Genomic DNA, 16,964 nt, shown 5'->3' on the forward strand with positions numbered 1-16,964 from the left:
ACATTGACAAAAACTAATCATCATACTATACTTATTTAATTAAAATTATTTTAAACAACAATAATAGATATTTTTACCTGACGTACTTCAATGGACTTAATCTAAATTTAAAAATATTAAATTTAATCACACACTCGTGACTTTCAATAGAGCTTAATATAAAAATATACAATTTAATTTTATAGTGGCATCTTTTTTTTTTTTAATTGGAGTAAGCAATCAAAGATTACAAAGAGAATAGAGAAACAACCAGCTGCTACAAAATTACATACAACAGCACAATGCCACTGGAAAATGCATAGCAGCAACAAGAAATTGCTACCAGAATAGTAGAATACCAATTACATGAAACCATCAACAAAAATAAAGTCTCACGAGTACAAACACATGCTATTATCGGCAGAAATAAGAGTCATGGTTGTTGTCATCTTTAACAAATAAAATGTCTGCAATAAAGGTTCCAGCATTGTGTTCAATCCGCTCCAACGCACTGTCCATCAGAAGAAACTTCATCCAGATCATGGGATATCACCAGCATTGTCTTTTGGATCAGAAACCTGCAAAGTGACTTCAAATGTTTGGATTTGCACTTGAAAATTGGCCAAAATATTTTGGAGATCAGAGTTGGCTTGGAGATTGTTCTTGAGGATAGTGACCTGGAGTGAAAAATTTTCAATAAGCATCAAGACCTCGACTTGTAAGGGGAAGAAGGTGTGAGAGAAAGAAGCTAAGCAACATACTCTCCAAATGAACTTGAGGATAGTTTGTCTGAGAGTCTGAGAAATGATGTTATGGTGTTGGGAAAGTCCAAGAAGTGCTGATCGCCAAGTCCATTTTTTAGGAAAAATTGCAGGGAAAATGGAGGATAGATGGCACCAAAGGGTATGAGCGTGAGGGCAGAGCCAAAAAGCGTGCTTAATAGTCTCTTTTTTATTACAAAAGGGGCACAAAGGAGGGGGAGTGATGAAAGAAAGACGATCCCCTATAGGCAGTTTAATGTGAAGGACTTTCCATGCAATTAATTGGGATTGAGCATCAGCTTTGGACTTCCAAATCAAAGAGCTTAGCTTATTCCATCTACCTTGGGTAAAATTGCATCTCCATTTACGGTTGAGGCGTGGAGCAAAGGAGAAGGTAGGGAGGAGCTGCTGATAAACTATCTTAAGGGGAAAGTAGCAGAAGCTACGATTATTGGGCCATTTCCAGTCTTTGAGAAAGTTATCATGGCAAGGGGACGATAACAAACATAATAATTCAGGGTTAATAAGTTGTTGGATTTTCAAAACAGCATCCTTATCAGCTGGAGAGAGTTTGAACTGTGCTTTGAGATGGTGCCAAGACTTCCAGCCAAAAGTATTGGGATCCCACAAATCTCGAAAAGTCTGAATACCTCTTTTGAAAAGATGTCTTCCTTTAAGGCAATTAATCTTGGCAAGGGGAATGTTGTCTTGTTGAACTAGCCGATTCCACCAAATGGAAGATGTGGCAAAGCTTAAGCCATGACTTAGGGATTGATCATACCAATGTAGTTTTTTTGAAGTGATTTGCCATGCAGTCCAAATTGAGTTAAATGGGGCAGAACCATGTGTCTTGAAAAAGGGTGCTAGAAGAAGCTTATCCTTCCAATTGACCAAGTTCCAAGATCTACCAGCTGTAGCAGTTTGTATGCGATGGCGAACTAGATGCTTCCAAGGAGCATCCCCGTCTAAGGCCCTTATAATCCATTTAGTTGTAAGACAAATACCTTGAGTAAATGGGTCAATGATTCCCAGACCTCCTCTATCTTTTGGTTGTATGCAATGCAACCATGAAGAAGTAGGTAGCCCTTTCTTATTACCCCAATTAGCCCAAAGAAACCTCCTAATCAGCTAAGTAAGTTGATTATAACACTTTTTAGAAGGAAGCCAACAAGAGGAAATATACACGTGGCTAGCCAAGAGGATTTTGTTGGCAACTTGAATACGTCCAGCCAAGGACAAGAATCAATTGGTCAGCATAATAGTTTGCTTTTGATTTTTGTAAAGAACCAATTCCACATATCTTTCAGAGAGACCCCTATACCAAAGGGAATACCAAGGTATCTAGTTATCACACCATGTTTAACTTCAGTCCATTCACCAGGAATCCAAGGTGGTTTAGTGTTAGGACGAGTCATAAAAAACTCAGTTTTATTCATGGCTAGCTTAGACCCAGAAATAGAACAAAAAATATCTAATATGTCAAGAGTATGGGTAACTTCTTCAGCAGTATTGCGAATGAATAACATACTGTCATCAGCAAAATGAGAGTTTAGAGCTTTAGCATTGCCAGGAAGAGAGATGCCTTGGATAAGTTTAGTGAAAGAGGATGCTGGAAAAGATAACCAAGCGCATTAGCAGCAAGCACATATAGGAATGGTGCAAGAGGGCAACCTTGGCGAATTGATTTCTGTAGGGGAAACTAAGGTGAAAGATTACCATTAACAGCAACTTTGGCATTAGCATCCATAAATAGCATTTTGATTTGAGCGCAAATTTTAGGACCAAATCCAAGCCACTTTAACATGTTAAGAATAAAGGGCCAGCCAATGCGATCATAAGCCTTATCCAAATCAAGTTTTATAATTAAAGCATCTTGGGCAGATTGTTGGGCCCATTCAGTTGTTTCCCAAGAAAGCACCAAGTTATCTAATATGAATCTTCCTCCCAAGAATCCGGTCTGCTCTGGGCGAACGATCTCTTGTGTGATGGCTTTGATTCTTCTTGCTAGAGCTTTAGCAATGATTTTATAAGAGGTATTGAGAAGAGTAATAGGTCTCCAACCATTAACTGTATCTTCATTTTTACCTTTAGGGATAAGCTTAATTAACCCCTAATTAATGACTGGACCCAACGAACCAGTTTCTATACCTTCAAGGTAGACATAATAAAAATCCTCTCGAATATGGGGCCAAAGAGCACTATAAAATTCAACTGGTAAGTCATCAATACCTAGGCTTTTTTCCAGGGCCATACACTGCAAGGCCTCATCAAGCTCTTCAATAGAAAGAAGGTGATCAAGGCATTTGCTATACTCAGGGTCAATTTTTCTAGGAATGCAGCCAGCAACAACTTCTTCAAGGATGGGAAGGAGGGTGTCATTAGCAGATTCATCAATAAAAAGGTTTTTAAAATGCTCATAGAAGGTTTGCATAATATCAGTCTGGCTGGTTTGAAGGATCCCACTTGCAGATTTAATAGCAGAAATGTGTTCCATTTTGTGTTTGTGCTTAAGGTATTGAAAGAAAAATTTTGTCCCACGATCTCCATCCTTAATCCATTGAAGTCGCGCACGTAATTGAGCACCTTTTCCTTTGTAGGCAGCCATTTTACGAAGAGCATTCTCAGCATTGGCAACAGATTGTTGCACAGAAATGTTGTGAGGATTGGTAGCAAGAATAGTACGATCACGCTCCAATTGACCTTGGAGGGATTTTTCAAGTCTCTGATGTTTAGCAGCAATCCTTCGACCATAATCATGAAGAAAAGAAACACAATTTGTTATGGTTTGCTCCCACCAACAAATCCACCTATCTTGTTGAGGTTTTGGTTCAGCGTTCCAGGTGGCTAAGAGGCCATTAATGCAGTCTTGGTTTTTAAGATGGGAAACATTCAGCTTAAAGGGAAGATCATTAGAGAGGGAAGTGGGCGAGGAGAGGGAAAGGGTGGTGAAGATGGGAAGGTGGTCAGAAAGCACAGCTGAAAGATCCAATGAAACAATATGTCCAGCTTGTGACGGCAAGATTGGGCAATTAGGAGAGATATAAAAATGGTCTAGGCGGCTCATTTTACTCAGGGCACCTTCACGACAATTGTTCCAAGTGAACCAGTGGGGCATTTGGAGGTTGGTCTTGCCGAGAATGGAATCATGCACTCCAAGGGAGTTTCTGGTCAAAGTCCAAGCTTCAAATTCAGAATGAGACAAACGAGTAGAACTATTCCAACTACGATATGAAGGATGCTCAACCATGTTAAAGTCACCCCCCAAAACCCAATCAACGTTGGGGAGGTAATATCGAAGCCATTCCCAAAGACTAGTTCTCTCCAAGGAAGAGTTAGGAACATAAATAGAACAAAAACCCACCAGCATACCATTAATGAGGGTAGTAGCCCAAACACAATGATGATTAGGGTCTGAACCAGAATCAACAACATGCTTGGCTAGCCATGGAGCAAGACCTAGAACAACACCTCCACCACCATCAGCATGGTTGGTATGAAGGAAAAGACCTGCAGGCCAGATGGAAGCAAGGCGAGCATCCAACCGAACATCACTAACTTTTACTTCTTGAAGCATAAGAACATCAGTCTGATTATTCTGAATAGAATGTTTAACGTGATACTTACAAGCAGGGATTATCAAGCCCCGCATATTCCAAGATTGAATGTTGCACCTCATTGGGAAGAGTCAAGGAGAGATTCTTGATCTGCTTGCAATACAGAAAACTGATTTCTTGGAGAGTAAGACTGGCTGTCTATAGAAGAGTCTTGGTTAGTCTGATCTACAGATGAAAGCTGTAACAAAACTTGAACTGGGCTATTGGGTTGAGAGCTTGGGCTAGAGTCTGATGGAGGGAGGATGTTAGTTGGAGTATCCTTCTTCCTTTTAGAGGCCCTAGAAGGAGACATGGTCACAACATCCTTGAAAGACTTAGCAGCAGGCATGAGGTGTGGCTGATGAGGGGAAGGTGGGATGGAGGGTGAGGGGGGAGTTTTAGAAGAGGAAGGGGAATTGCCCAAAGGCGGGGAAGGAGTGGAGGTTAATGAGGCAGATTTCTAAGAGTCTTCATCAAGGGACGAGGGTGCAGAGGGGTGTACATCAAAAGGCGGCTGTCTAGGCTTGCGAAAGGGGCAGTCACGGATGAGGTGTCCTTCTCTCCGACAGTAGAAACAAGCATTGGGCTTGTTAAGATAGTTAATGCACTGCTCAAACTCAAAACCAGGTCCAACTAGCTTGATAGAGATAGGCAGAGGCTGTGTTAAATCCATCTCAATGCAAGCCCTGGGATGAGTACGAAGACTAGACCACTTGTCAGAAGGTTGCTTACACCACAAAACACTACCCAGTTGAGCTGCAATGTCTTGTAAAAATGGACGGAAGGCTAAGTTAAGGAAGGGGAATTCAACCCACATAGGGTATTTGGATTTGGTTATTCCTTCAGGGTGGAAATCAATATCCCAGGCTTGCACGTAGTAGTTCTGACCACAGATAATCCACGAACCATATTGTAACACAGTGCGGACATGGTCTGGGTCACAGAAGGTGCATGCAACATAACCTCTACCCAAACCCCTAAAAGATTCAATATGCCAGCCCTTTGTCTCCCAGTTATTACGAGCCCACTTAAAAAAGTCATATTCAGATGGAATCCCTCTGAGAAAAAATAGTATAACTGTTTTTGCTTTGCAGTCGGAAATAACATCAATGATATCATCAGGTAGGTTAAACGAGATAACCTTACCTTCTTTCTGGTTGTCATGAATTTCTGCGGTTTGAGTGGTCTGGACTGGTGATTCTGAAGAGAAAATCCCGTTTGAAGAAGGGGTTGTGTGTTTCAGTGGGTCAGAATGAAGCTGAGTTGGGCCTCCAGCTGACACACCAGTCGACAAGGCGTTTTGGGTAACCACATCCTTCGAGGGGGGGTCCATTACCACGTTGGATTTGTCTGTTTCAGAACCGCCGCGATCTCTAGCTTTTTTTTTCATGTTCTTGGGTCGGGGTTTAAGCACTTCTGCAGACCGTTCCCCTTGGGGCTGGTGCTCCATAGGAACCGAGCCCGCCACACTGTCAGCAAAGATGATCAGATTCGCAGAAAAAACCAGAGAGCTAGGGTTTCCTGTTCTTAAAACGCTCAAACGCTCAAACCAGAAAATCGGTCGTCCTATAGTGGCATCTTTCGATAAACCTCTTACCCGAAGAAAACATATAATATTAATGTTAAAAGTGAAAATAAAACACCGAAATTGGTTTTCATATTCTCGGGGTCGCCGAAAGATAGTGACCACATTGTCAAACCTCATTTTTATTAATTTCTATGCAAAAATATATTCTCGGGGTCGCCGAAAGATAGTGACCACATTGTCAAACCTCATTTTTATTAATTTCTATGCAAAAATATATTCCTTAAGACAAAGATTAAAATAGGGGCGTAAATATAACGAGAAAAAATATTAATTTCAAAATAGAAGAATATTTTTATATGAAAATTAAATTTAAATAATTTGTTAGGAAAATATGCTTATAAATAAAGAGAGTAAATAATAAGTTTTTTATATTTGTTATAATAAAATTATAATATAATGAGAAAATTTATTCATATTATCAAATAGAGTTTAGAGTTGATTTGTCATCATAATTTTTTATTGAAAAAATATTATTTATTTCAAGTAAAGTTTTATTTTTTATCTAAAATATATAACTTTTAGAAAAATTAATAATTTAAGCTTAAAGGAATTCCATTTAAAGAGTTTTGATTGAAGATGGTAAAATCAAACCCCATTTAGATTAAACAATAAACTTCTAAACTATGTAGTCTCTTTGACATTATTAAATATGATGATAAAAATAATAATTTTGATTTATCTTTTGAAAGATTAATGAAATTACTTGAAAATATAATATTATCAATATAACCCTTGATATTAACTTTACTATATATATATGACCTCTATTCAAAAGACTAAGAAATAACATTCTTAAAAAAATCTCAAAAAATACACTACACTACACTTCACATAAATGTTTTTGTTTTAATATTTTTTTAATTTTAATATATATGTTAAGAGAAATGTGTTATAGAATAATACAAATTTGATAATTTTGTTAGTACATATTTAAAATTAATAATAAATTAAAAACTTGATAAAAAATTATCAAAAGAATTATGCACTAAGAATTGGAGTTGATGCTCTACTTCCAATAAATCATATAACTTTTTATTTGAAGTAAAAATTGCATATTACAAAATAATAAAATATAAAAATCGATTAAAAAATAAAACAAAATAATTTTTAAAAATTATTATGAAAAAAATGACCTTTGTTCAAAAGACTACAAAAATTAACAAATATTAAAAAAAACTCAAAAATTGTACTACACTCCACAAATATTTTTCTTTTAATTTTGATACACATGTTAAGAGAAATGTGTTATAGAATAATATAAATTTGAAATTTTTGTTAGTCCAATTATAAAATTAGTAATAAATTAAATATTTACAAATTTTACCAAAGGCATTATCCATTGAATAATGGAGTTAATGATCTAATCTCAATAAATCATATAAATTTTTAATTTGTAGTGAAAATTATGTATTACAAAATAATAAACTACAAAAATTAATTGAAGAAAAATATATTAAAATATTATAATTTGAATTTATGTGAAATAAACATTACCAACTCATTTAATTGCACCATCTTTAAATTCTTGATTGCTTATTTGTTATAATTAACATAAATTAAAAAATGTTTTAAAGTTGACTTTGAGCACCCCATTAGACCAAAAAATGGAACATTGTTGGTTTATCAGTCTTATATATAGGCAAGAAAGCAACAAAGAAAACTTTTTTTTATTTTTATTAATGCACCTAAACTACATTTTGCCCAAGTTGAATCTATATGAGGGTTATTATCCTCTCCAAAGTAAAACTTAAATGCTCTCTCCAACCCAAACACCCAAAATAGCTTGTCTTTGTGTGATTCCACATTAAATGCATTATACATACCATCCACAAATATTTGTATTCAATGCATTGTATACAACAACTATTCAACAAAATATTATACTTCTCGAAGTATAGTGTCACTACAATGTAAGGAAATTAAGGTAGCAAAACAACTTTCTACACTAATCTTGAAGGGAGGGTAATGCAAAAACTTTTTCATATCTTTACAACAGTTATAAAAACTTAAATATAAATAACATGCATACCACAACACAATGATTTGCGTGGGGAAAACCTTTTTGAGAGAAAAACCCCACACTCTAAAAAACGCTCAATATATTATTCAAAAATCAATAATAGATAACAATATATTTGTAAAGAGAGCTTCTTACGGGAGTATCACCAACAAATATCCAAAGGCAACTCAACAACTATCATACTCTCACAATACACAATCATAATACAATGCCCTCATAAAAATAGGGTTTGCTTCTAGGGCAAGCAAAACACACATAACATCCACCATTAGGTCATCTAATGATAAACAATCAAGATTTGCGATTACAAATTATACACAAAATGTGGTTTTCAGGGGCAATCGAGGCTCATGGCCCATGTACCCCCGACTAGGAGGGGAGGGAGCATCCCCCACAGACCCCACAAGGGATATACACCCCCTCCCACCCAACTCTCATTTATCAACAATACCCTTTTATAATCGCAAGGTTGAGACACCATTTTCCTAACATTTAAGAAAAATCACAACTTTTCAAATTTAATATTTATGCAATGCATACAACACTTTTCTCAATAGAGTACAGAATCTAAAGACCACAACCAAACACTAAGAAAATGCATATGAAATCAAACAAAGTTTTGTGTCAATTGTTAGCAAAAATCTTGCATCATCCTAATGATGGATCAAATAGTGTGATTCAAAACATTGATACAAAAATACGCAATAAAATCCGAAAGCACTCTTGCACTAAATTTATGGACTATGGAAAACTCATGCCAATTACATGTTACTGTATCATTGTCATTACATATGGATTGACTAGGTTGAAACAAGCCCAAAATGAAATGAAAAAGTGCATGGTATTCAACTTTCACCATTACATGATGACCCCCTCTTAATAAAAAAAATTGAACTTTCAAACTAGATAAGCTTCTTAGCTATTGAACCATACAAATATGGTTTTGGTCGTTGATCTTATTTCTATAAGTCTTTCAAAGTTAGCTCTTAATTTGTATTGATCAAATCCCTAAGATATTGAGTCAACAACAAGGGTACATGAGGATGTCTCCATGTCCCTATACTAGGGACTTCTCGGGGACAACTTGGCAACGCTTCCCATCCCCAAAATTTTCTAAAACGTTAAAAACAATTCTAAAATAGAAAGGTCAACTTTCTTCCAATACTCGAAAACAAACAAAATTAAAATTAAAAATAAATAAATTTTGATACTCAATTTTCAATTTTGGTACCAAATCATGCTACTTATGCAATACAAAGGGAAAACATAATTGTAATTTTGTTGAGCCTTACTCTCCAATAATAATTTAAAATGTATAAAAAATCTTATAGATTTTATGTAGGACAACATTTAAAATAATCTCTAAGTTTGACCAAGAATGATAGTCTTTTAAGTTTGACCAAGAATATAAAATATACTAAGAATAGTACTTAAATATAAATCTAAAGGTGAAATGATCAACATGGGGTTTGGAGTCGACATACAAGAAGTAATTTGACCCTAATATCAAATTTGAAAATAAAAAGTTCAAAAATATTTTCACAAATTACAAGACATCTCATAAATCACAAATCAATACAAGTCAACCTCACAAATTATATATTGGTCCCAAAGCTTTAAAAAATATAAAAAACCACACTCAAAACAGATGACAAGGCATGCAATCACTGTTACAAGATGCATCTTCTTTAATTAAAAAAACCAAAATTTAAACTAAAATAAATCGGTTCAAAGCATTGAACAACATTTAGTGTGCAACTTATTTAATTATGAGCTTGAAAGGGGCAAAGCATGAAAAACAGACATTACTTTATATAATTTTTTCATTGCCATCCTCCAATGAACTTAATCCCACTGTAAGACCATATAATTTAATCCTGCAATCAGCTTTGAATGAGACCCCAAGGTGAAAAGCAAACGCATATAATATTATTTTAATCTAAGGCAAAATTTGGTTTGATGCAGAGGCAAAATAAAATATAGAGAAATGACTAGCATAGCCTTTTCAATGGTTGCAGTAGGTCTCGATATTCGCCGGGCCGCAGACAGTGACCGGATCGCAGATTGTGACCCGGTCACCAAATCTCATAGCCGGTGGACCCGGGCAAAAGATTCCACTTCCAGCACTGGTCCATTCCATTCTACTCTGCCACAGCACAACACAGGGTGGCTTTTCTTTTCACACCATGATCTTATTTTCAAGGTCATCGTTGACGGGCAGAAGCTGGAGGATTTCTTTATCTTTCTATTTGATCAGAGGCTTCTGAAAGTCAAATCAGTACAGTAAAAGATGAAACGAAAATGATGAGAAGAAATGCATGAGCGATGAAGAATCATACAAAAACATTCATAATATTTGGGTGACTGCTGGCTCAAACATGTAAATTTCGAAAGAGAATTTAAACAGTAGAGGTGGAAACCCTAGCCGTGGGCTGCCATAACCATGAATGTTTTCTCAGAGAGCTATGCCGCAGCATATAATTATTATTCTATTCAATGTAAAACAAAATGCAAAAACCAGAAGAGAATGTACACCAGGCACCGCGGAAAGATGAAAATTCAGGAACTGAATTTCTGAGTTTTGTTGTCCCAAGTTCAAAGGATCCGAGGCGGCAGATGGTCTGCTGACCAGGCCATCTGTGAATTAAATACGCGCGATCTTTAATTTGGCAAGGGCGCGCGGTTTAATTTGATGCTCGCTCGATCGATCGACAAATTGAGGAAACCCTAAATGCCTTGCCACGCGGAGGCAGAGATGAGAGGTCGGCTGTGCCAGCCGAGCGTCAGAGATCCATTATTTTCTTCTACAGTGAAGCCCTCGCCAGAGAAGAGGGTCAAAAGCATACTGGCCTGTTTGAAGGCGTTGGATCCCAAGTGTGCCGGCCTGAAGCCGGCGCTGCCAAGCCGCATTCTCCATTGTGAAAGAGGTTCATGTCTTTCTACTCGGAAGGGGCCTTCGCAGGCCACTATGTTGCAGATCTCTTTCTCAATATACATTTCTGCCAGAAGTTTCTCGGTGCTGTGAGGTGGAAGATTGCAAGCTTCGAGAGAATCAAACATGGTAGAATAATAGTGTAAAGCTTCCGTGAACCTGTCCAGAAACAAAGGAGCGTTGTTATTGGCCTCCTGCTCAACGACTGTCACAATTTTGGGCTTTAGGCTCCTCACGGACTTGAGCACGGCATCAATGGGGGACGATCCGGAAGGGTCATTGTACAGTAGACGATGAAGCTGGAAAATGGAATTGACGGCAATAACTTCTCCGGCCCTGAGCTGTAGCATCCAGGGTTTCACATCGTCCAGCTTATCGGCCATTACGCCTCTGAAATCGAACTCAACATTGACCGATTCGGCTAACTGAGCAAGCTTCATGCCTATTTCTTGCAGGACGTCTCGGCCGTCCGGCTGGCGTGGTCCGATGCCGGTGAGCCTGAGAAAGGGCGGGCCCCCGGCCCTGAGAGCCAGTGCCTGGATCAGCGCCGGCCACTGTAATCCATGCATCAGATTGAAGTCGATCACATGGATTCTGTCGTGCCCTTCCACCGCTTCCAGAATCGCCTGGTTAGCCGTAAAATGAGCGAACTTCAAATAAGGGCAGGTCTCGTAGAAATGGTGGTACAGAAGCTCGGATTGTGCATCGGCCTGGCCAACGCTCGATTCGGGGCTATTGAGTCCATAAATCCGCCTCGCCAGGGCCTCCACGAAGTGCGACGCCACTTTCCCCATCGCTCCACTAGGGTTTCTCATCATCATTCGAATCTCCTGCACCATGCTGCTTGCCATCTTCAAATCGTTTCGCTGAATCGCCTCAGCGCAGGCCATGAGCAGATGCACAAGACGAATGCCCGATTCCTGCGCGCCCTCATCGCCATTAACCACGGCCGGCACCTGCTGTACGGGCCCCCACTGCGTCACACTCGAACCCTCATCGTCGCCCTCGCAGGCGGCAGATTGAAACCCTAGCCGATGATGTTTAGCTGAGACCAGATTGGGCATGCCCCGCCTTTGCTGCTCGCCAACAGAGGAGAAAACACCCGCAGCAGGCACTTCAGCAGTAAAAGCCCGTGGAAGGTGGGGGTTACCATTGAATTGCAAACCCCCATTAACGCCGTAATCCGCCATTAACGCCATGTCCATATCCATTTCGGAAAGAGGCGCGTGACCTACAAGTCGACTATTGTCGCTAAAAGGGGCAGAACCAGAACCAGAACCAGAACCAGCAACAGGGGCAGGACCAGGAGCAGGGGCGGGGGGAGGGGGCGGCTGTGAGCGGAATACGGCGCCGGCATCGAGCAGACCTGGATTAAGCTCCCCGAGCATGGACTCGATCCATCCGGCCAAGTCCGAAGGATTATAATGAACAGCCTCGGATGCGAGATGAGACAATCCAGGGTCCTGAACTGCTCCCATAACGCTTTCCAGCCGCTCCAGGCGCTGCGCTACATGAGCCAACTCAGAGGCCCTGACAGTATACCCAGCGTTTGCAAGCAGCCCATCAATCTCCGATTCGAACTTCCCACCAGAACCATTACAGGGATACATAGGAGCACCGTTGATGCGATTCGAACACAGGCCGGCTCTTGCACCAGAACCAGAACCAGGATCCATTAATTCCAGGCCAAATTATTCTTCTTCTTCCCTCTTCTGAAAGCCGTGCTTGCCGCTTAAGAGCTGCTCCACTTCCATTTCCTTTCCCTCTCAGCTTTGGTAATGGAAACCACACGGACGGCCATTGCAATCAAGCCTACAGAAGGGAGAGAAGAAAACAATAGGTAGCTATAAAATTTTAATTTTAAAAAATAATATAAAAACCACTGATTGATGGCGTCACCATGGATGGATGACCATGCACGTAAGGGTAACCGCCGTGATGGGTAGGATGACCGGATCTTTCGGTGGGCGTACATTATACAAGCTCTGATTAAAAAAGGCAATTGCCAACGTAAAGACAAACGGAAAGCGGTAGGAAATGGGACGCCTCGGGCGTTTTGCCGTCCCGTAAAACTAGTCATTATCGCTTTCTTTCTGTTAGTGTGTCAGCGGGTCAAACCAATAGGAATCTACAGTTTCATTTTTATTGCCAATTTCACTTGTAACGCGCGAATCATCAGCACTTATTCGGTCTTTTTCAACCATTATTTTGCACTAGAGTACAGAAAAAGTATTTTAATGAGCACAAAACACCACCCAAGAACTCAATGGGAGAGGAGGCGCTTTACCAAATAAATTCTAGGGTTAATTCAAGTACGCGGACATAAAACCAATTCCAAAGTTAATTGGAATTTTGTACTTGACTCCGCTGGGTCGTTTATCATCTCATCTATCCCCTGCCCACCATACATGAATGATAAGAAAAAATCCATTAACCTGCATGGTCAGTCACTCCCAACAATGAAATCAGCAGCCCAGAGGACGCGTCATATTTTCACCTCAGTCGAATCTGTTGGTGATAATATTTGTGGCATTTCATCAATATAATTATGAATGAATGTTTTTTATAACGTTTAATAGGTCAATCAGTCAATGAGATCCACGGATAGCCAACAAAATAGAAAAGTACAAGAGTATAAGTCTCACAGATGTCTATTAGGCAAAACCAAGGAGAGGGTGTACCCTAGCCCCCCTTAGATTCCTATTAGACAAACCCAAGGAGAGAGAGTGTCATAATAGAAAAGCACAAGAGTGTAAGCCCCACAAATGCCTATTAGACAAACCCAAGAAAAGGGTGTGCCCTAACAGAAAAGCACAAAAGCTTAAGCCTTGCCGATGCCTATTAGACAAACCTAAGGAGAGGGTTTGTGGAGGGCACAAGCAAGGTTAGGGGAAGAGCACCAGTAGCCATCATAGCTAACTTCGCGCACCCACAGATCCTAAACGATACATCGGATTTTGATTTTTTTTTTTAGTTGTCTTCGTATGCGACTTAACTACTTATAGCTATTGATTTGGCTTCTAGGTAGTAACGATGCACGTTGTTGAATCAGTTATGCGCACAAAGGTCAAAAAGTGCACATTTCAAAGTGTCGCCTGATACCTAACTAAAGATGTTCCAGTAACCATCAACTCAAAATCACTAGTACTTGTTGACAAATGTCCCAATAGTGGTGCACAAATGATCCAATAGTGGTACACAAATGGGACAAATGTTCCAATAGTTGTGCACAAATGGGCCAATTAATTACAAAAAATGATCGGCTATTGGTACAAAACAAATTTATTAATGGTGTTTTCACTATGACAGCTATTGGGGGGTCAACATGACAATAAGGTGACGGTTATTGGAACTATGTTATCTATTGGTACTCTTCCCCTATATTAGATGGTGATGATTAATATTGGGGTGAAAGGTGCTTACCTTAGTTTATTTTGCTTATTCTATTTGTGCATATGATTAGCATGCAAGTGGTTTTATTTTATGTCATGAGTCTTTGTACAAAATATGTCACTTGGGGAAAGGACATTTTGATTTTGATGTTTATGTTGGCCAAATCAATAGGTAATACAAATGATATGTAAATTAGGATGGTTAAATTAATGTTGCAACCGTCAATAAATGAATTTATAAATTTGAATTTTTTTATAATCATTTCTACCATTTTGGTTAAATTAATGTTGTAGCCATCAATAAATGAATTTATAATTTTATTTTATTTTATAATAATTTCTACCATTTAAATAATAGATTTTAATATATTGTCATAAGTCGAATGAGTACATACATGACTATTTTACGAGATTCTAATTCTTTTGTATTAAAATGCAACTTCAACTCTTTCATAGTAAGCATCGAAGTATAACGAGGAGGTTACAAAGAATCATTCTTACATTTTGTAAGATTATCTTCCATATTTGGTGCTATGACAAGGCAATTAATGTCTTTATGAAACACTTAGGATAGGGATCTTGGTCAATTTGACTACCTAATATGATCAAATATATGATAGTTATGATGCTTGTACGAGGTGTAAGAGTAGTTACGTACTATTCTAAGATGCTTGACCATGATCATAGAGACATTCGATTTTTACCATAGCTCATGATTTTGGATACTATTTGAAAGTTTCTTGTTTCTAGTTTTCAAACGTATTATAGGCATGTGATAGTGAATTGTATATTTTTTTTGCAAATACTCTCATGCAATTTGTTTATTATTAAAAGGATAACAATATTTTATTATTGTACTTAATCTTTTGAGAATAATATAAGCTTGAGGCTCTTTGAGGTAGATTTTTTTTCATGGATTTCTTCATGTATATCTAACATAATGGTTTGCATTTTATATGTTTGTTGATTTGTAATATTGCTTTCTCGTTATTTCATTGATATAAATGTATTGGTTTAGTCTTATCATAATTGGATTAAACTCTATATTGTTCGTTATTTCCATTGTGATGTTTATCTTTTTTATTTCAACCATTATTACCTACTATTAATCAAAGAGTGTATTAAAATTTATGCTTAGTTTATGGCATGCACACATGTAAAAATTGTTGAGTTAAAGTTGTTAGCAACATATGCACTAAATATTTCCGGCCCGTTCATGGGCCTTCTCGGGTTGATCCAGAATTACCACAGACAGGGTGGTTTAAGGCCAATTTTGATGGTGCTTCCAAAGGCAACTCGAGAGTCTCAGGTGCAGGGGTTGTTATTAGGGATTGGCATGGGAATATTGTAATGTTGGGTGCTTAAAAACTTGAGCAGGGCAACAATAATGAAGTGGAAGTCCAAGCAACATTATTGGTGGTTCAGTGGGTATTGAAGTTTGGCATTGAAAATATGCACTTGGAAGGGGATTCACAAATCATCATTAATGCAATCATTAAGGGGGAAGCAAATGCTTGATTTTTAAATAAATATATCTCTAAAATCATAAATGATTTAAATTTTTTCAATAATTAAAAGATTACATATGTGATAAGGACTGGAAATGAGGTGGCAAATGCGTTGTCCAAATGGGCAATACAATATCATTTGATGAAGTGCACGAAACCCACTTGGAAGATTTTTGAAATCTACAGGAGGTCAATGTGGTGGGCAATGTACAAGGACATCAATAATTATACTCATTTGGTGGTAAGGAAGGAATGTGGGGATGGGACAAGCATTTATTTATAGGGTCTTGGACCCATTTTTGGCAGTATTGGATGCAAGTTTTTGTGAGGAGGCGACAAGTATGGAGACCACCTTTACTCTATACACCTCCCGACAATTGTTGGCATTTGTTGGCGATATCTCGAAGTGACAAACATGGTGAGGATGTGTTCATTCAGATTATGACAATGTTGTTGGGGGAAAGTTTCCTCAAGACCATGCACAAGTACAAGACTAATGTCAATGTGGTGACCATGGTCTTGGCATGGGGTCTGGCATTGGAAGAGAGGAAGGATGTTCTAATTGAAGTCATGAGACAATGCATGGAGGATGAATGGTTGGGTGACTTGATGGAACTCTTGGCGATGGCAATGCTGGGGGTTGGATTTGATGCTAGAGAAGGGTTGGACATTGACAGTATTCACGAGCTGTGTGAATTGGTCCCCTACAGTCGTTGGCCCTTTAGGCTAGACAAGGATGAGCGACGGGCAGAGGCAACCATTGACTGAGATTCTCTCAAGTTGTTTTTGAGAGAGAAGGAGTTGGAAGCTTGATGCCCTACGACAAGCAATTTTGCAAGGGGTGGTGGTGTGAAGTCGAAAGTGAAAGAAAAGGGCAAGAGGAAGGTTTCTGGGAAGCGAAGGGACAATACAGGCATGGTGGCATGTGAAGGTGATGGTGCTAACATGGGTGGTGGTGGTTGTGGCAATACTGGTGAAGGGTCGAACGACTTTGCCCTAAATGTGCCCTAGCTTTTTCTACAGGGCGAGATTGTGGATGATGGTTTTTGTGGTCTCCTCTCTGATGGTTTTCATTTATGTACAATCATGTATATCCTTTGTAGTTGTTTTCTCTATGTTATATGTTAGTAATGTATGCAATGGTGTCTTTTGTAGGAGTGATGCTCGATGGGTTTCGGGGCCTATGGTATC

General features: G+C 38.6%; 2 protein-coding genes across 2 annotated transcripts; both read right to left on the reverse strand.

Moving 5' to 3' along the window:
* Positions 1-2,850: 2,850 nt before the first annotated feature.
* Positions 2,851-4,389, reverse strand: LOC131079610 (uncharacterized). The gene has a single exon (XM_058017612.1). The coding sequence runs from the start codon at positions 4,387-4,389 to the stop codon at positions 2,851-2,853; it is 1,539 nt and encodes a 512-aa protein (XP_057873595.1).
* Positions 4,390-10,277: 5,888 nt separating this feature from the next.
* On the reverse strand, positions 10,278-12,722 carry LOC131079577 (DELLA protein GAI). The gene has a single exon (XM_058017564.2). It carries the CDS (start codon positions 12,547-12,549, stop codon positions 10,669-10,671), a length of 1,881 nt encoding a protein of 626 aa, XP_057873547.1. The 5' UTR covers positions 12,550-12,722; the 3' UTR covers positions 10,278-10,668.
* Between the last annotated feature and the right edge of the window lie 4,242 nt (positions 12,723-16,964).

This window comes from Cryptomeria japonica, chromosome 9 (assembly GCF_030272615.1).
Source record: "Cryptomeria japonica chromosome 9, Sugi_1.0, whole genome shotgun sequence".
In the NCBI taxonomy this organism is placed as follows: Eukaryota; Viridiplantae; Streptophyta; class Pinopsida; order Cupressales; family Cupressaceae; genus Cryptomeria; species Cryptomeria japonica.